Raw genomic sequence first — 20,995 nt, 5'->3', positions numbered from 1 at the left:
GGTTGGTGGTGGTGCTCAGCTTTCTGGAGGAGGAATTGCAGATGCAAACACTTTGGATATGTGTTTGAAGTGAGATTTGGGCTCCCTGGTGTTTCTGGGCTCCTTTTAAACTTGACCCATATAATTTCCCTGGATTCATGAGATTTTTGAGTTCTCTGTTCTGTGAATGTATCAGTGACTCTTGTCCAATTATATTTTCATGCTTATTTCATTTTCCATAATTGTTAGGCTTCCATAGGAGACATCATCTCTGAATCACTGGTGTTGCATAGCAATTTCATTATATGTGATTTTAATGTGCAGATTTTCTATAAATACCATTTGCTGTTAGTTTCTTGGCCTATATTGTGGTGGCTTTGGCAGTGCTGGTTTAACAGTTGGGCTTGATGACCTCAAAGCTCTTTTCCAGCCTAAATGATTCACTGATTCTTTATTATTTTGCAGGTTTTCCAGTAGATAGAATCAGTGTCACAGGCAGAACTTGCTGTATGTAACAACAGGCGTTTTCACTCAGGCTTAGAAGAGTAATTTAATTTCATTCTCATGAAAGTTAAATGCTGTTTGCTCAGATTAAAGGAGAAAGAAACAGCCCCCACATCTCTGAGTGCCTGTTTATCCCAGAGAGAAGGCGTCAGCCACCAGTTTGTACCGGGAGGCAGCCTGGGATAAATAACAAATCCTCTAATTAAGAGCCAACAGATCCTAATTGACTTATGTTAGTCCTCCAGCTGGGCTCAGCCTTGCTGTCCTGTCATGGCATGGAGCATCCTTTGTTTCAGGCACCCTGAGGAAGGCAAACCCAGCCCCTGTGAGAGGCTGCAGCCTTGGGTAGTGTTTGAAGTTGTTATTTCAGGAGCTTATTTTAGCCACTCCTGAGCTGAGCATTGAGACTATATAGAGCAGCATTTAGGGAAAACGTTCATGTGGTGGTGGCTTCCTTTACCATGAGCTGCAGCCCTGCCAGCCAAGCTGAGCTGTGCCATTTAAGGAACACTGAAGCTTTGAGAGAAGCTTAAACTTAGAAACTTTGCTGGAGTGCACCGGATGCTGGGGGAAACCAGAACACACTTTTTGGATTGTCACACCAAAGGCAGGAGGGTTCCCACAGAGCCCTCCTCCTTGTGGAGCTTCTGTTTCATATTTAGATTTTATTTTTTAGTGCCCAAAGAGCTTTTAGTTGGGTTCTGACCATGGTGGCCTGGAAATTGGGCTAAATTAAAGCAGGGTTTTTTGTTTACTTAGAAGTTCTAACAGACTTGGACAGTCCTGCAGCGTTTTTCAGGACTTACATCATTCTAAAATAGATTTGACTCAAAACAAACTTGATAAGAAAGTAATTCTATCTTGATGTGTGTGAGAATCTCACTTGTTTGCATCTACCCCAAAGGAAGAGCTGAGCCTGGGCGGGTGTGCTGAGGGAGAGTCTGGATTTGATATGAAATATTAAGAAGTTTATTTCTTTTAGTTGCTGGAAGATCCAAGAGAACACAAGGAGTTAAATGAAGTAGTTGGAAGATACAGGAGAAGGTGGGAGCCTGACCCTCAGTAAGTAAATGCCATTCCCACTGAGGGTTTTATCAGATGCTCCCACACTACTCAGCTTCTTATTTTGGGTGGTTTGAGGTTTTATGAATCCCCAGATAGAGATCCAGGGATGTCTTCCCCAGCTGTGCCAAAAGATGAGGGTGATCCATTGAGTCATGGAAGTTTCGTGCACTATTTGTTCATCACAGCTGTATGAGACAGCAGCTGTATTACAACACCTCTCAAAAATTATGTATTAGCATCAAACCCTTAGCCACAGTTATTTTCCACATCATTTACCAGTATCACAGTATTTTAAACTCCAGTTTAGCCTTCTCTGCTTCTCAGCTTGCTGCCACAAAGAGCTGACAATCCCAAGAATAATCCCATAATAACTCCAATTGTGGAACCACAGCTGATTTGGAGAAGACAAACAATGTGTCCTCTTGCTTCCATCCCTGAGAAATGTGAGTTTCTGGTTTGCCTTACTCCTGCAAAAAGTGCACAGAGCAAAAAGAGAAGAATTATCTTAGGGGAACAGAATTATCTTCTGATTAAAGCATAATTAATAACGTGTACATAACTAACAGTGTGTACAGAATTAATAGGGTGTACAATTCCCTGTTGCAGGGCCAGTCTGTCCTAAATTGCACTGGTGAGAACTGTAAAGAACAGAATTTTATTCTGAGAATGCAGGTAAGTGGTGATGATAGCCAAATTAGAAGAAAAGTTACTTTCATGGGCCCAGACCTGTTGGTTTCAGCTGCCAGGTATGTGAAACCTCTGAGCAGCTGCTCTTGTACAGTTTGAAATGCAACAACTGTGTGAAGATCTGCTGCTCCCTGCTTCAAAGGCCTGACCAAGAGTGTTCTGAGGTAATCCAAAGCTCTTTGTGGCTGAGAGGAGCTGCAGATTCAGTTGCAAACTCCAGGAAAGCGCTGATGGATTTATTCCCCTGTGCAAACCCCTGGCACCGAGCGCTGACACCAAAGCCTCAGGCTGTGCCCGAGCGTTTGGAGTGCCTTGCCCATGGGTTTGTAAGGCCATCCCCAGCTAGTAATTGGTGACTGGATGTGGTCAGGGCAGGCAGATAAACACTGCAGGAAGGGGCTGAATCACTCAGGAAATATCCTATCGGTGCTGTAGGAGCTGCTGTTACTCACAGCACCTTTGGGGGGACGTGACGCGTTTGTTTCCAGGAAAACATTACTTGAAAGAAGAATTGAGGTTAGATGTGTTCCAAATCTGCAGCTCCACACCTTCCTCATGCATCTCTTGTCTCCTTCAGAGCAGTTTAACATCCCCCTCCTTCCTTCCCATCCCCTTGGAGCTGATCCCCCACTCTGAGGTCACGGCAGAGAAGTTTTCATTCTGGAAATGCCAGCGTAGTTGCATCATTAAAAGCCCCCAAAGCAGATGGTCTGGGTTAAAGCAAAAAGGTTTTTTTTTTTTTTTTTTGCCAGTGAAGCAGCATTATAGTGATTAGAGCAGCCTGTTGGCAGTTTCTGTCAGCAATTTTTGCAAGCATGTAATATATAAAAGGATAAAAATACCATTTACTGTGATTTGCTCACCACAGGAAGAGGCCAGAGCGATACAGTACCAAAATCAGGGGGAAAAGCCCTGCAAGTAGTTTTCTGTTCCCTCTTCTGCACTTTTCCAGGATCCTGGAGGATAAATAAGTTTGCCTGAAGAGTCTGACCCTCCTTGTGTGTGCTGGGCCACCCCATTAGCCAGCAGCCCCACTCTGTGTCAGCAAAGTCCTCAGCAAAGCTGGAGAGTTTTGAAATCATGGAGCACATTTTTGAAAACAAAAACCTCATTTCTGAGCTTTGAACTCCATGAAATTTGCCATGATTTGTAAAATATCTCTGCCTTGAATTATGGTGCAAATTTTAAGCAATAAAACTGAGTATTAAGGAACAATACATAGAAAAGCACAGACAAGATGCTGCAGTGATACCAGAAAATCCTCCTCCAGTTCCTGTTTTCCTGATCCACTTGGCATGAAATGTTTTCTTGACTTCTACTTACTATTCTCATAAAAACCACAGGGGTTTCTTCTCACTGCTACTTGTTTTGTCCAAGATCCAGTAATTGGTACCATGTGAATTCACATCTTGCAGTGACAGAACAGAAATGGGGTTCCAAAATTCACTTCAGCATCTCAGCCTCCGGCAAGCATCAGGGCTACAACCCCCAGTCTCTAAGAACCCATGGATTTACACATCAAGTAGTTTATTTTACTCCTGCTGGTAACCCCTATGTGAATATTTACAGCTCAAATGGAAACATGATTAAAAATTAATAGATTTTTGTGAAAATTCTCTGGCCTCTTCAGGCTGGAATTGTTTTACCCTTGGTTTGCACGTACTCCCTTGGTATATTAATAATAATTTTAGTTATTGGTAACATATTTTGCTGTATTGGTAATATTGGTAACATTTTTGTGCACTAAAAATTATGTCTGTGGTATGAACCAGTGAAGCCAGAAAAAGAGGGGAAAATGAAAATCAGAGCTAGAGCAGCCTGTGAAGTTTAAGGTGCATTTGAAAGGCTTGGTGGGAGGGTTTGGCTTCTGCAGCCCCCCCTGGGTTCCCTCTCCTCTCCAGGGCACTTGGATCATCTTCCCCCTGAGAGCCTTGGTTTCACTGAGCTGAGTGTGAGAAACACTGGCTCGGCAGGGAGCCCTTCAGCTGGGCTGCAGAGGGAGTAAATGAGCCTTGCTTGGTCTTATCCTATGCCAGCTGTTCCAGCTCCAGAGCTCAGCCCCAAGGGCACTGGGTGCCAGAAGCCAGCTCGCTCTCAGACCAAGGCCGCGGGTCAGCCCCCAGCAAGCAGGGAATATTCAGCTCTTAGTGATCAGGCAGCTCTTGTGATTTCAGCTTTGCTTGCTGGGTAGCTTTTCCCTTGGCCTAAGGCTCCAGCAGACGGCAGAGAGAGGAGAAGCAGCAGACGCTGGCTGTTCCACGAGTGTGGCTTTATTGTAGGGTCTGTGAAGGGTCTCAGCTCTTCTTCTTCCCAGTTAGTAGGGGTACAGTGTGCTACTGTTATACCCTTGGCCTGGATCCAATCCTGACCAATGGCAAAGGTGTCAGAGTGACCATAAGTGACCAATGGTAGGGTTTAACACAATATTGCCTTCCATGGCTATAGGGATAAGGTACAAGGCGGATGTCCCTGGAGACAGGAAACTTCTTTGCTGCTGTGTCAGCATTCTGTTCTCCAAGGGGCCCTGGCTAAACCTGAGGGGTTTACTACAAGGGAGGGCTGGGATTCTCAAGGAAAAAGCTTCCTTGGAACCCCTAAGGCACGGGAAAGTTCCTTTGATTCAGAATCTTTTTGAGCTGGGCTCACCTGCTGCAGCTCTCAGCCTTGTTGGTGCATAAAAGAGCCCTTCAAATTTCCCCCAGTTTGTTTGACCAGATCCTTTTTCCAGCATTCAGCACTGATGGCCACAGCTGAATCATTTCAGGTGACAAAACCCCTAACAGTGGGCTCTCCATTCTGATGGGGACATTTTTAGCTGGTATCGTTAGAAAAGAAGTTTAAAAAATGAACACAGGCTTTCAAACTGGAAGCACAGCAGTACCTCTAAGGAGCTGTTCTGGATAACTAAAGAAATGGAAGCAAATGTCAATGTCCTGGCAAGTGACTTTAATGCAGTAAAATCAGGACTGTGAGAGCAGGAGCTGGATGTGGAAATTCACTGGTTCCAGCCCTGGCCCATCACTTGATTACCTTGTCCTGGTGTTGGATGAGGAATTTCTGTGAATAAGGCAGAACATACCCACAGGATGGGGAAAAGGGATGGAGAAACAGTTCTGCTGCTGCCAGGGGTCACTGAGAGCTTCCTGTGGCACATGGAACTGGTGCTTTGCATGTGCAGCTCCCTTTGCCCCCCCTAAATCCAGTCCTGATCACCCAGGCAACAAACAGGGAACTCTGCAATATTCACAGAGAGGATGCTACAGAAATTCCAGACACCATGGTGGGACGAGCAGTCAGCAGAGGGAACTTTTCCACAAAAACCTCCAGGAGATTTCCAGCTGTAACATTTTAAACGTTGAAAATATAACCAAATTTTTCATTTTTAGGTCTCTCTATCTTTTGGTCTCAGCAGAAGAGCAGTGGTGTAATTAGCAGCTTCATTAATGCCAGAGTAATTATGAACTGCAGGAATGGCTGTTGCATCAGGAATTCTTCTTGTAGAACTGCAGCAGCTTTTTGATTCTTCAGAACTCAGGAGAAACATAAAGGTAAAAGAAATAGTGGATGATATTATTGAATCTAAATCTATTTAATTTAAATCTATTTAATCTAAATTTATTTAGTCTATTATTAAATCTATTTAATCTGAATCTACAAATACCAATATGTTAAAAAAGAGGAAATGTTGCAAGTTGCAGGTGGATTACACAGTGTCTGCACATAGATTTCAATTATAACAATGTTTAAAATGATTAATTTTCATTTATTTCCTTGTTACAGTACGATCAAAATGTGTCTGCTGTGAAGTTTTTCAGTGCAAAATTCAGAATTGTGCTTCATATTTATAATTGGTCAAATAATCCAGATGCCAGTTGCTGTTTGCTCTGTTTATTGCATTTATACTTATGGATGTGTTATGTAAATATTCTCAGAGTCACCACACTAGATTTCAGAACGAAAACCTTCCCAGAATCATGGAATAGAATCCTGGGGTGGTTTGGGTGGGAAAGGACCTTAAAGCTCATCCAGTTCCAAGGGCAGGGACCCTTCCATAGATCAGGCTGGAAGTCCAAGCTGGCCTTGAATAATCAGAGTAAGAATTTCCATGCATGTTTGCACACTGTACTGAGGTACCTGGTCAATCAGATTCCTGAGAGACTTCCAAAGTCTGGGATCAGTTTTTGGAAGTTTAACACCTCCAGAACTTTCCCACCACTCCTACATTTGCTCTCATTTTAAAAAGAGGGCTACAATTTGATATTTAATTATTGTCCAGCCTGGAAAGGAGGGAGCTGGGGAGAAGGGTTTGGGGCAGCTGCTGAGGAGTTGGAGCCTGCAATTTCCCTGTTCCTCTGGAGCCCACCTGGGAGAAGGAGCGATGCCTTGTGCAGGCTGCCCTGGAGCAGAGACTAGATGGAGGTACAGAATAAAGCAGGGATTTATTCAAAGCATCTCCTCCATGGATCCACCCTGGGCAGCACCAGAGCCCAGCCAGGGCTGCACCCAAGATGAACCAAAATGGCCCCAAAATGCACGAGGGGCACGGGCTCTGTCCCTGGGATCAGCTCTGCTCCATTTGCACCTTGCAGTTCATTGTCCCATCCCAGCTTCAGCCCAGGCAGTCCCACCCTGCTTGTTTTTCTCTCTGCAGCCCACGGGGTTTGTGCTCTGGGCTGAGATTTGGGTCATTTGTCCTTGGTGCCCAGCTGGAGCAGGAATTGTTTTGTCTCCTGCTCTGTGCACAGAGCTCAGCATCCCTGATGTGAGCCCAGCCCCACACACTAAAGCAGCACAGAGTGTGAAAATAGAGAACCCAAACCTGGGGTATGAGGGGCTCTGTACCCCCGCCCTCCTTTGCTCTCTGTGTCGCTTCTCCCCAGCAGCTCAGAGGAATGAGCAGCTCTCCCTCCCCAGCAGAGCTCCGAATGCAGGCCGGCCCATGGAGGCGCAGCGGGACCGCGGCACTAATCCGAGCGGGAATGTGCGAATTCCTGCCTGCTCTTCCTGTGCCGGGCGCGCCTGGTGCTGGGACCCGGCCAGGGCAGGGCAGGGCTGGCAGCTCCCGGCATTCCCGGACATGGATTGGCCCCAGAGGGTCGCTCAGGTGCTGCTCCCTCTGCCAGGCTGGGCACAGGAGCAATCCAAGTTCAATGCACCTCCCTCTTGCAGCTTTTGGGTGATTTTTTGGAGTTATCAAATTCTCCTAGGCAAAATGAGAATGGAGATGTTTTGGAATGCTGGGCCTCGGCATCACAGAAAGCAGGGCTGGGAGAATTCACTGACAGCCCATTGTCTTGCACTTGGGAGTTGCTCTTTTCCTGATCTTAAGGAGATTACCATGGGGAATTCTGTTTTCTTTAGATTGTTTTCTTACTGCGAGCCTGGCACAGGATGCCCAGGGAAGCTGTGGCTGCCCTGGATCCCTGGCAGTGCCCAAGGCCAGGCTGGAGCAGCCTGGGACAGTGGAAGGTGTCCCTGCCATGGCAGGGCTGGCACTGGATGAGCTTTAAGGTCCATTCCAACCCAAACCACTCCATGGTTCCATGAGAACTGCTGCTCATGCAGCAAGAAGCAAGAATTGCTGATGAACCAGACTCCACCTGATAGCAAAGTCACAGACATAAAGGCTCCTTCTTGTGCAATGACATTTCCAATGAATTTGGCTTTTCTCTCCAGGTATATTCACCACTGAATGGTTCAGCACAGTGTCCACCACAGTTAGGTCACTAAATCCTAAACTCAGCACTAATCTTTAACCCAAATCTCTCGGGTTTTGCCATACTTGGTGTGTGCAAAAGTAACAGGAATAGGGAAATTTATTTATTTACAAAGAGTTTGAAAGCTTATGATAATTAGTTCTGAAGGCTTCATCTGGGTTTTATCAATACCTCTCTCAGTCAGAAGGAAGAAGGAAAATGAATTTTTACAGTGGACATTCATCATCTTTAAAATAGAACTGTCACTAAGGCAGATCCCTGCCAAGATAGTCCATTAAATGCACTCAAGATTCATCAAACTTTCACAAGGAAAGAGATCTAATAAGCCCAAGGAGAAATCGGAGCTCTTGGTCCATTTCTACCCCCAGCTGAGTTTCTGGGTTTGTTTTAACTTGCTGGTCTCTCTGGGAGTTTGAAAGGCTGTTCAGTTTTAATTAACCTGTTGCCTGTTCAAATTTGGAACAAGGTGGGAGGTTCAGGGTGAAGTTACAGAGATGGAGCAACCTGATCTGATAGATCCTTACTGGGGGAGGAGCTGTTCCTCCTCCTCCCTGCATTCCTGCAGTTTATCATGTGCTGGCTCTGCTTGGGCAAACCAAGCAGAAAACACAGCTGAGAGCTGCTTGCCAGACAGGAAAATTTATCAGCTCACCAAAATCTCTAATGAGTGCCATCCTTGGAATATCAGAGGGGAGGCAGAGCCACACCGGGGCACACTGCAGCACAGGACACTGCAGGGCTTCCCACATAGCTCTGCTCCCGGAACAAGGAATTCAGGATGGGCACAAATCCCTGCTGTGAGATCTGCAGGGCTGGGAAAGCTCCTGGGACAATTGGTGTTCCCCAGGGGTGGCTCCCACCCAGTGCAAAGCAGCTGGTTGTTATTGCAGGGCGCTTTGTTTGTGCCAGAGGTCTCCTCCATCCCTCTGCCTCAGGAAGGGGAGCTGAGCACACCAGGCTGGGACATCCCCGGGCCCTCAGGCATCAAACAGTGCTGAGCAGGGAAAAGCTCCCAGCTGGCACAACCTTTACAGCAAAGAGGAGGGGGAAAAGCACAGTAAGTGTTGCCTGTTGAACAGAGCAGGCCTTTCTGAGTGATCCCCAAAACCTGTGGGATCTCAGCACCTCAGGACTGAGGTGTCACCGAGAGCACCCTTGGGGGGCTCGGGAGTCCTGGAATGTTCCAGAAGTGTCTGGTGGCTGGACTTTGATCCCACACAGGAGAGGACACCTGTATGAGGACAGGAGGGTTTCACCGGGGTGAATGGTGAAGGGATTGGTTAATTAGAGGGTGAAACACAGGGTTTAGGATTTCTGTACAGGGGGGTTTAGAGAAGTAAGATGGAGGAATTGGGGCGTGTCCTGTCCTTCTTCTTCTTCTTCTCCTCCATCTTCTGTGGTGATGGTGGCACTTTGGGATTGGTCATTACTAAAAGTGCACCGGGCAATAAGAATAAAAAGGATTGGGGAAAAATGATAAATATTGTACACGTAACCATGGGTATAAAGATAGGTGACTGTCCGGAGGGCAGCACAGTGTGCTCATGGCTGGCTGCTGAGCAGAGCTCTGTCGGGCCGAGAGAAAATCTTTTAGATAAACAATTAATAAACATAAAGACCGAAAGAAGAACTGAAGCCTCTTCTCGTCCTTTGATACGCGGGCTGCCCCAAGGCCACCCCGGGCCCTTCCAGGCCCCTCAAACAGCCGAAAACTGGACAAAAACCCTCCCCAAAGAGCCCCCACAGCTCCTGCCAAGGGCTGCCAGGGTGATGGGACAGCCGCTGCCTGAGCAGCCAAACCAGCCTGCTCTGCATCTTTTCCACCATTTCTTATCAAAACACTGCCCTGATACAGGCAGGCTCTTACAAAACATAATAAAGCCTGCTGCTGCCAAGGAATGATTGCTGCTAGCATTTATTTTTCCACAATTATTTTCAGGGCTGTCCTTTCGAGGCAGACCAGATCAAGGAGTGGTGCGTGCAGTACCTCATCCCAGGATAAATCCAGGGAGGCTCTATGACTCAGGAATGACTCACTGCTCCTCCTCTGTTCCTTCCAGACTCTTGGGGGTGTGCTAATTTATTGTCAGTCTGTATCTGCAGTCAGTTATTCCCCCAGCTCAGCTCCCCTGTGCAGAAGGAATTCAGGCACGTTCTGCCCATTGCTCACCTCTCCAGAGGGGCAAACAGGTGAGCAGACAGTGTCACCTTCACTCTGGCCTCCAGAGAAAAGGGGGAGGGATTTTCCCTTCCTTGAATAACTTGTCCAGGTTAATGATTTGGAACTGGAGTGTTCCTACCAAACCCCCCAAATCCCAATTACTAAACTAAGACTGACCTTTCAGGGAGTTATTTCGAAAAACTTGGATAAAATAAGGTGGGTATGACTCAAGCAACAGGAGGAAAGTGTCTGCCTCACAGCTGAGGCCCACAAATTGCTTTCACTGTCAGAATCAAGCATTCAGAATAAAAACACAAAACAAGAATGATTAATCTCTTTTTTCTCTTTTGCAAGACAGATTGAAGCATCCCAGTGGAGCTGCAGGGGAAGTGTTTAAACAATGCCTGCTTAGTGTCCAGCAAGTCCTCACTGGTAGGAATATAAGAAAAAAACCTCTGAAATACGAGATTTTTACATATGCATGTACAAGATACATAAGCCCAGAGAATCACAGAAGCATGAAAATTACTGACTACAAACAGGCCTTTTCAGCTCTTCCCAGCCAAATTGTGTGAGCCTGAGGACACGACAGATACAGCAGAAATGCATAAAAAATATTTTTCCAGTGGAAATGCTGATTTAAAAATCCCTTCCTCCATGTCATTCAGCTCACCCACATCTGATTTTTTTACCTCCCTCCTCCCAGGTTGTTTTGTGAGACATTTTTCAGTAAAAATACAGCACCTTTACCTCTTCCAACTGCTTATCCCCAACCTTGTGTTGTCCTGGCACGAGGGGCTGTGTGGTAAATGCTTGTTCTGCACAGACTGGAGCTGAAGTGGTCTTGAACTGGCCTTGCAAATGAAAGAGAGATTGAAAACAAAGCTGCAGAATGGCAAAATAGCAATGAAATATAATTTTGGAATTATATACTTTAAAATGTAAACAAATCCCCATATCCTAAATTCATGGAATTGGTATTCCTGGAATGGTTTGGGCTGGAAGGGACTTTAATGATCTTGTCCCAGCCTTCTGCCAAACACCTCTCATTAAATGTTCTAATCAGCCAAACCTTCTGAGGCAGTGACAAGCTCTCAGAAATGATCCCACACGATGCTGCAACTTGACATTATTATATATTCAAATAATTTTATTAAGCACAGTGTGGGAAGCTTGGCTGTTTTTCAAAATATCTGCATCCAAAAGAAGTCCCTACACCTACAAAAATAGCAGTTGCAGACAGACTCCAGATCAGAGTGTTATTCACAACATCAGACTTGTGATCAATAGCTGGGAGAGTGTTGCCAGAAATAGTCCTGCTCTGGAAACGCTTCCTGCAGCCTCAGAACAGGTTGTGCTCCTGTCCTTCTGCAGTTTCTCCTGCATTTCATCTCCAAGTACACAGAGAGGAAGCAAAGCTGCCTGGCTGGTGTAGCTGTGCTGTGAACCAGGCCAGAAGCACCAAAATCACCAAGAGCCAGCACTGCCTGTGTATTTCTGACAGGGATGAATCCCTCATCCCATTCCCCCACTTGCACAAGAATTCACACAGCCTCTTGATGAACCGGATGGGAAATGGATCCAGCTGGAAAAGCAAAGATCCACATCCCCTTTCCAACACAAAAAAGGCTCTCCCAGCCAGACTGCTGCTCAGTCTGTGCTGTGTGCACACAGGACAAAGTGCTGAGTTCTGCCTGAAGCAACCCAGCCTGGGAACGCGACACAGTCTGAGGCTCCACCTGGAAACAATTTCCCCCATCCCTTTTCCCTCCCTCTCTCCCCTGCAGCACCACAAACAGCCTCACCAGCACGGAGCAGGGACCCCTCCTGTGCCCAGGGCTGCTGCCAAGGAAAAGCCTTTGCAACTGTGCCAGCTCATCAGGTAACTGCTTCCAGCCTGCCCAGGCCAAGCCACGGCCTTTGCTATTCTCCAAATATTTATGTCTTTGTGAAACACATAAACATTTCATCAGAGGGCTCTTATTCCCAGCATTTCATGTGAAGTTGTTGTTTCCATGCTCCTAAACCCCCTTCAATATGACTAATTCACACTGGGGGAGTTCTTGACTTGCCTCACCAGAGTCACAGAACCCCAGAACCCAATCCAGAGATCCAAAGCCCCAGAATCCAATTCCCAGACCCACATCCAGGCAGGGAAAGGCTGGGAAGTGGTGACAGAAGTTTCTGCACTGTTGTATGTTCCCTACCTGCAGCTGAAGATTCTTATTCTTCTTTTTCCTTCCTTTTTTCCCCCCTCCCTCCATCAAAAATTGTTTGCCTCTGAACTTTCCAAAAGGAACAAAAACACAGGAGGAGTCTGGGAAGTTCATGTAAATCAGCTGGTGAATGTAAATTTAGCCATTCACTTGATGTAAATCCAGCTGGTAAAAGGCAGTTTGGTGTTTCCTCTACTATTTACGAAGAATTTACACACTTAGTAAATCTCATCTTAAAATTCTGAGCTCCCCACTGATCTACCAGCAAACACATCAGAATCTTCCCAGTTAGGATGAGTAATTGAGGAGCTGAATTATTCAGCATTGTGTGGTCTGTGGCAGCCAGAAGATAAAATTCCCAAGTCTCTGTTACTTCATTTACTTTCTGCAAAAAGCCTTCCCTTGGTAATTTTAGAGCTCAGAGCATGGCAGCACATAGCAAGTTCCAGCTAAATAGCACACTCCCCAAAAGTTTGCTGTTTTCTTAATGTTCATGAATATTTCAGGACCTCTGCTGAGAGGTTTCGGTGCATTCCAGGACAGGGATTCTGGGTTTCTCTTCTGCCTGCGCAGGAAACGTGGCTGGACTGTGCCACACTCTGCATTATTCTTTTAGCCAGCATTTCTTGCTATAACAGAATCAGATCCCCTGAAAATATATGAAAATATAATCCTTGACGTGAGATGGGCACAGTTTGTGGCTGTTGTGAGAGCAGAGTTGTCTCTAGAAATTCATTCATTTCCTTAAACCATGAGCAGTGCTGGAGTTAAGAAATAGAGTTTGCTTTTCTTACCCTTTCAGCTCATTTTTTTCCATTGCTTGAACTGGTAAAAACACTTGGACAAAAATTTGAAATAACAGCAACACACAAGATCAGCAAATCAGGCTTTTCCAGCTGAAATTGGATTTACTGTAAAAAAACTACAGAGATTTGCATCAGCATGTGGTATAATTTGGGAAATACTCAATTGTGGTACAAGTGAATTTAAGTATTGAAATGTATTGTTTCATTTATCTTCTTTTGCTTATATTGGTGCATTTTAAATATACCATAAGAATTATTAAAAATAATGTCCTGCTTAACAAAGAGATTTGCAGGTCTGTGTTCTGAGAAAGCTGAATGAGCATTTAAATAACACAAAAAAATTCGTGTCAGGGTTTACAACATGTGCTTATCCTGAGTGCTTTGCCTTTAAAGAAATGCTGACAGCAAACCAAGGAAATTATTCGAATTTTAAAAACCCAGAATGAGAGAGAAGCCAATAATAAAAATCATCTGGGTCGTTTCCTTCTGCAGTTGGAGCAGAGAGCTCACAGAACCTGAGCTCTGCTGAATCCCCACCTGGGACTGTGATCTTATGGGTGGCTCTGCACAAACCCATGGAATTTTTGGGCTGCAAAGACCCCAAATAGGGAGCTGGGAGTTGAGTGCAGAGGGAGCAGCGAGGCCGAGGGCTCTGCAAGCACCCAGACTGCTGGCTGAGAGCAGGAATCCCTGATTATCCCCCCTGAAGTGTTTGTATTCCCTCTGCCTCATCAGCTGCCTCAGCCTGGCTGTGGGATCTCAGCCCCTCAGCACTGAGGTGTCACCGAGAGCACCCTTGGGGGGCTCGGGAGTCCTGGAATGTTCCAGAAGTGTCTGGTGGCTGGACTTTGATCCCACACAGGAGACGACACCTGTATGAGGATAGGAGGGTTTCACCGGGGTGAATGGTGAAGGGATTGGTTAATTAGAGGTGAACACAGGGTTTAGGATTTCTGTACAGGGGGGTTTAGAGAAGTAAGATGGAGGAATTGGGGCGTGTCCTGTCCTTCCTTCTTCTTCTTCTTCTCCTCCATCTTCTGTGGTGATGGTGGCACTTTGGGATTGGTCATTACTGAAAGTGCGCTGGTTAATAAGGTGAAAGGTATTGGGAAAAATGATAAATATTGTACACGTAACTTTGGGTATAAAGATAGGTGACTGTCCGGAGGGCAGCAGTGTGCTCATGGTTGGCTGCTGAGCAGAGCTCTGTCGGGCCAGAGAAAATCTTTTAGATAAACAATTAATAAACACCGAGACCGAGACAAGAACTGAAGCCTCTTCTCGTCCTTTGAAACGCGGCTGCCCCAAGGCCACCCCGGGCCTTTCCAGGCCATCCAAACAGCCAAAAATCGGACACCTGGGTAAAACGAGGATGGCAGGACCCTGAAATGCTCAGCCCTCAGTGTTTGTGGCGCAGGGACAGCAATTTACTGCTCCTCTTCCAAGGGCTTCCCTGCCCAGGGACACGGAGCTGGCACTCCTGATCACAGGGGATTCCTCTGTGCCAGCTGCGCTCTGCTGCTGCCAGGGATGCCCCTCGAGGCTGGGATGTGCCTGTGCCTCCTGCACTCTGAAAGCTGAATCCAGGCCCTGTGCTGGCTGGGGGAGCAGGAGCTTCCCTGCCCGGGATGTGACTCCAGGGATGGAGAGCTCCAAGGAGCACAGCTCAGTAACTGCTTCAGCCACCCCACCTCCAACCAGCTGCTCTTGCAGTACAAGCCCACACTTGGGCTCAGATGGAAAATGTCTAATAAGAAAACAATTTTTCTTTCTAAATTCTTTCCTGTTTAATGCACACACTTTTATTGAAGAGGGAAAAAGCCCTGACTTGCTAATTTTAATTGAGCCCCCAGTCTGTGGGGCAGCTTGCCTTGATTACATTGTACTAAATTACTCATCCTGGACAGATCCTTCTCTTTATTTTCTCCTTCGAGAGCCAAAATATGATATTGCTTGGCAAGAGCAATGTGCATCTAAAATGTCAAATTACAGCTCGTAACTATTACCGGATAGTTTTGGCCATAGCCCTTTCTGACTGTTCCAAAAGACATTTCTCTTTCTAGGAGATCCTAAAACCTAATCCATGCTTCATGTTTGGGTTTAGGTGGCACTTGGGCATGTGTGGCTTTGGTTGAACTTGAAATTTCTAATTTCTGCAGACTTCCAAAGGTTGAGATTGCATGAACTGATAACTCTGTACACACAGTGCAGACATTGAGAACTGCAGATCATTTCTTCCCAATTCCAAAATAGCCACCTACAAAATGCACATTATTTAACATCACAGAAGAATACAATGAGGTTCATATTGGTCAGCTTTATCATCTGAAGACAGCACAGGAAGTTGGTTAAATCTCTGCCATTAATTAAAATGAAATTCAGTCTTTGTATTCTGAACACGGATAGGAGTGATGGAACTATGGAGATTTTGCTATAAATGTTTGTGCAATTCAGATTTCACTTTTGCTGTGCTAAGACAGGATGCTGGACATCCTTTTAAATGTTAACATGTCCATATCTGTTAGCAGTACAAGTTTCATTGCTCTCTTTCGAGGAGGTCACGCTGCAGGGAAAGGCAGATTCCAGCCTGGAGGGGAGCCTGAAGCCATCCTGATATCCCATGTTCCTGCCTGTGGGGCCTGCTGGGAGACCTGGCTGCTCATAAATGGATTTTGTGGAGGTGAGAGGCACTGATGGGTGGAGGGGGGAGTGCTAGGAGTGGTTTTGATGAGACAAAACTTACGGGCCTCCAGATGATTGCTCAATCAAACTGAAGGATTCGAGCAGAGCTGCTCCTACTGCCAGATGATCATTATGTTATGGACGAGGTTTGGATGGAAGAACTTGGGAATTCAGTGATAGAGTGATGATGAATCCTCCCCAGACTTGTCAGATATCCCATGGCAGGAACTCTGCCTGTTTGCTGATAATTGAAAAAGACACTTTGGCAGACCCAAATCAAAGACTTCCACAGCTTTGGAGGGCTTGAGCCTTTTAACCACATGGTAATTATGAAGACTATAAATAACACTGAAAAATCCAGTTCAAACAGTCCTCAATAAATTATTTTAATGTGCTGTTATTGGCCCCCTCCTTCAGGATCTCACAAGTCTGCACTGTCAGTGTGACAGGCTGAAATGTGCTCTGTCAAATCAACAGCTCAGCTCTGTCTTACAGCCTGAGGGAAGCCTTGATTCCCTGTTTGTGGATGTGGCATTTTGGGACATGGGGCAGTTCTGGGGGAACAGCTGCACTCGATGGTCTCAGAGATTTTCCATCCTAAACCATTCTGGGATTCCACTGAAGCTTCACCCAGTGTGAGGAAAGTTTTGTCACCTGAAAGGATATTGGGGCAGAGCCATCAGTAGAGGTGTCTGGACTGTTCTCCCCATGTTTGTCAGATGCAAATGACTCCAGGAACCCAAGAATTGTGGTTTTCTTGCCCAGTTCCTTGCTGAGGGAGCCCAGGACAGCTGAGTGCAGACAGTGGCTCTGTCCCTGAGCTGGGCAGTGTCACCCACCCACTCTGGTGGTCACAGCTTGCACTCAGTGCTCTTGGAGGTGTTTTCCAGCCTCAATTCATCTGGGATTCTGTGAAACATTATGTCTAACTCTGAGTTCCCAGATGTAGGAACAGTGGCAAAATTCAGCTTTCCTGCCTCCTAATCAGTGATGAATGTTTGCCTTGGAAACCTCTGCAAGTATTTACACTCTGGAGCAGGGCTGCTTCAGCTGGAACATGCAGGCCTGGGGATTTTCTTCCTACTCCCAGCTGCTGTGGTCATTACCAGGTGTAAATCTCTGCCTGCTCACCAAACTCAGCCCTCCATGCTCGTTTTGACGTGTGCCACATTTGAGTATCTTTCCAAACCACGGAAAAGGTTTGTCCATTTTCCAAACAGAAAATGTGCCCCACTATCTGTGTGCTGGAAATGACAAAACCACTCTTTTCCTGTCCAGTGAGAAAATGTTCCATGTTATTAGTATTTGCAAGAGAACAGAACTAAGAATTTACCTTTCAGAGCAGTCCATACTGAGAAGTAAGCAGGGCTTTTGAACCCTTTTCATTATCTTTAAACTGCACACTGGAGCATCTTTGTAATGTTTTAGGTGTACAAAACAAACAAGAACTTGCATCAGGCAACACTAATACCCACCCTGAAACCAGAGCTCACAGCCCCAAAACTTAGGAGCGTGTGGAAACCTTGCTGAGCACTTACTGCACCTTCAGGCAGCAAAATCCCTTTGAAAATCTGGGCTTTAGGCCCAAGCTGCCAAGAGTTCTCTGTGGAAAGCTCCTCCTCCTGCCTGGGGCTGACCCTGGCACAGCTCTTATGAAGGCTCAGCTTCCCAAACAGCCTAAAGCAGGCAGGAGAAAATCGTGTCAGAAGTGGCAAATGGATGAGTTCCCAGATGATTGATCCAGATCCTTTCAGAGACAGGAATTCTGATTTGTGAGCAGCTGGAAAGCACAGCTGGCTCCTCTCTGGTGCCAGTCTGTGTGTGGTCACTGTGGAATGTGCTCCATATGCCCTTTGGACACGTGTCAAAAGTCACATGTCATTAATTTCTCCAAACTTTGCAGTATTAAAGGTGTAGGAAGGTCATGGAAATGGAAAGTGCCTTATTAATGTGAAGAATTGTTTCCTGTGGTTTCGTTATTTTACTTTTTTCAGTCCAGATTTTTTTCCTGATGGAATGATTTGAGCTCTACCTCTGAGATTCTTGTCCCAGAAATAAATGGCTTGGAACAAAAGGCACATTTAACAGAAGATTGCACCGTGTAACTTTTGTAGAGTCATTCAAGGCAGATTGGATTTAGTGACACTCGTGGCTCCAGAGATGCTGCCCAGCATACCTGGAATGCCCAAGGCCAGGCTGGACAGGGCTTGGAGCACCCTGGGACAGTGGGAGGTGTCCCTGCCATGGCAGGGGTGGAATTAAGGTCCATTCCACCCCAAACCATTCCAGGATTCTGCTTGGTCACAGGTCCCTGCATTTGGATAAGCAGGACCTCAAAGAGTGGCTGGGACTTGTCTGGCTCTGCTCTTCAGCAGTGCTTACAGACCATGAGGGAACAAACACAATTCCAAGGCTTGTTCCATTCCCAACAGAGAAAAGAGCAAAAATCATCACTCAGAATCAACACTGTGTCAGACAGACATCCCAAAAATTATTATTAGATATTTCAAAAGAAGCATTTTTAATAGCAATTGTTCTATGCGGGATTTTTTTCTTTTTTTAATTTCAGTATGAACTATTTGGTATTTGAAGTCTTTAATTGTGCTGGCCAAAAGCCACTTAGAGGCTTTGATTTTTGGAAGCAAATCCATGTGACTGATCCGAGTGGGATCATGATGGCTGCAAGGACCCGTCCATTAGGAGCTATTTTTAACAGTGAAGTCAGAACTGGAATGTGAAAGTAAAGCTAAGATTAAACTACAGAAAGGCAAAACTCACAATATTCTTAAAGATTAAAGTGTCCTGCAGTGACAAAATAGCTAAAGTTGTTCCTGGTGCCCATATCCCAACCTATATTATCCCAAGTTATATTAGTCCTAAACATCTACCAACAAAGCTCCAAGTATGGACAACCATTCTGCTCCTATACTGAATGGTCAAGGAGTGTTGGAGTCCTTCCCAACTTTTTTCCTGACACTTTCTGCTTTAGTTCATTGTTGGTTTGTGCTTCTACATCTTTGACCTGTCCTTCATTTTGTTCCTGTCTGTATTTTTGTTAAGAGTTGTCTCCTTTCATGGTTTATTTGTCCTCAAGTGTTTTTGGCAACTCCCTGCCTAGTTTCAGTCATACAGGATGATGTTCTTCATCCATCACTCCATGTGCAACAGGGAGCAGAACAGAGATCCTCATGGTATCCAGTAAACAAAAACAAGAGATAGAATCCTGGACTAGAATTTGGGAGCGATCTTAAAGCCCATCCTGCCATGGGGGGACACCTTCCACCATCCCAGGGTGCTCCAATCCCCCTCCAGCCTGGCCTTGGGCGCTGCCAGGGATCCAGGGGAAGCCACAGCTGCTCTGGGCACCCTGTGTAAAAGTCTGCCTAATATCTGATCTAAATCTGCCCACCCTTCAGTTTAAATCCATTTCCCCTTGTCCTGCTGCTAAAGGTGATGGCAGGGGGTGATGAGCTGGTTCTGGGCCATGCAAAGGACTCTGTGAGCACACGGAGCTCAGAGCAGGAGGAGCAGGAGGCCAGCAGCTTCCAGAGGGTGGGATGGGTACACAGCATCCTCCTCTGGGAAATGGGGAGAGATGGAGGGAGCAGAACTGGGAAAATGCTCAGTGTGAGCAACTGGGGTGCATCAAAGTAGGGCTGGGGGAAGGACAAAGCATTGCCCAGAGCCATGGGGATGGGAGAGCAGCGGGGAAAGCATGATGGTGAGTTCAGGCTGGAGAGGAGAAGGTTCCAGGGAGAGCTCAGAGCCCCTTGCAAGGCATAAAGGGGCTCCAGGAGAGCTGCAGAGGGACTGGGGACAGGGATGGAGGGACAGCACACAGGGAATGGCTGGAAGCTGAAAGTGGGTACATTTGGGTGGATATTGGGAAGGAATTCTGGCTGTGAGGGTGGGCAGCCCTGGCACAGGTGCCCAGAGCAGCCGGGGCTGCCCCTGGATCCCTGGCAGTGCCCAGGGCCGGCTTGGAGCAGCCTGGCACGGCGGAAGGTGTCCACGGCCGGGCCGGTGCCGGGCTGCGGTGAGCGCACGGCGGTGCCGGTGCCGGTGCCGGTGCCGGTGCCGGTGCCGGTGCCAGCGCCGCTCCCATCCCCGCTGCCGGCGCTGTGGCGGCCCGGGCGGGGCGCGGGGAGGGAGGGAGGGGCGGCGGTCACGTGTGGCCGCCCGGTTAAAGCGGCCGCGGGCGGCGGGAGCGGCACAATCACGGCTGGGGCGGCGAGCGGGGCCCGCCCGCTGCCCGCCCGCGGCCCCCGCTCCGTCCGCAGCGCCCCGGCCCGCGCGGCCCGGCCCGCGCCGCCCCGCCAGCATGGCCGGGGCCATCATCGAGAACATGAGCACCCGCAAGCTCTGCATCGTCGGGGGCATCCTGCTCGTGCTCCAAGTCATCGCCTTCCTGGTGGGAGGGCTCATCGGTGAGTGCCGGGGGCCGCTGCCTTCCTCCTCCTCCTCCTCCTCCTCCTCCTCCCGCCGCTGCCCGCTTGTTTAGTGCTGGTTACAGTATCGCTGACTCGCTCCCATGATCTCATTATCCGCTTTTGTAGCCGAGCGATCCCGGCTCCGGGCCCTTTGTGCCCGTCCCGCGGCTGCTGCGGGGGGAGCCGGCCAAGGAAAAGTTTTTGTGTTGGTTTCTCTCCTTTTTTTTTTTTTTTTTTTTTTTTGGCCTGGTTTCAGCCTGGACTTAAAGAAAGAGGGAAGTGGGAAAGCTTCAGTATGGCGACGGAACGCGCAGGGAGCCTCGCGTTTCAAAGTTGGCTTAGAAAATAATAATAATTTATTTTTTTAAAAGGATTTTTCCTCCCTTCTTGGCGCTGCACCTCCCCGTGCCTCGGCCTCCGAATCGGCCGCGAGACGAAACCTTTCCCCTTGCCAGAATGAGAACAAAAAAAATATTAATAAAAAATCTAGGGAGGAAAAAAAAGGAAGGAAAGAAAAAGGGGAACGAGTGGTGGGAGGGGGGGTCCCGGTCTGGGGTTTTTTGGGACTCGCGCTTTGTCCGGGCTCGTTTCTGCGGGGGATCCCCGCACTCCCTCCCGATCCCGTTCCAGGGGGGTCCCCTCCTCTCCCCGACCTCGGTCAGGACGGGTCCCATCCCGAGCCCCCTCCGTTCCACCTCCCGCTCCCGCTGCAGGAGCCTCCCCCGTTCCCCGGCCCTTCCCAGGAGAA

The 20,995-nt window shown here is 47.3% G+C and overlaps 1 protein-coding gene across 1 annotated transcript in view; it reads left to right on the top strand.

The window, feature by feature from the left end:
* The first annotated feature begins 20,049 nt into the window (after window positions 1–20,049).
* Window positions 20,050–20,995, top strand: part of WLS (Wnt ligand secretion mediator) — a 30,733-nt gene continuing 29,787 nt past the window's right edge. Inside the window, exon 1 of the mRNA XM_064719662.1 lies at window positions 20,050–20,244. Within this exon, the coding sequence (XP_064575732.1) occupies window positions 20,139–20,244 (106 nt within the window). The 5' untranslated portion in view covers window positions 20,050–20,138. The remainder of the gene's footprint in view (window positions 20,245–20,995) is intronic.

The sequence above is a fragment of the Zonotrichia leucophrys genome, chromosome 8 (assembly GCF_028769735.1).
Source record: "Zonotrichia leucophrys gambelii isolate GWCS_2022_RI chromosome 8, RI_Zleu_2.0, whole genome shotgun sequence".
Classification (NCBI taxonomy): Eukaryota; Metazoa; Chordata; class Aves; order Passeriformes; family Passerellidae; genus Zonotrichia; species Zonotrichia leucophrys.
This window is presented reverse-complemented; position numbering and strand designations above follow the sequence as displayed.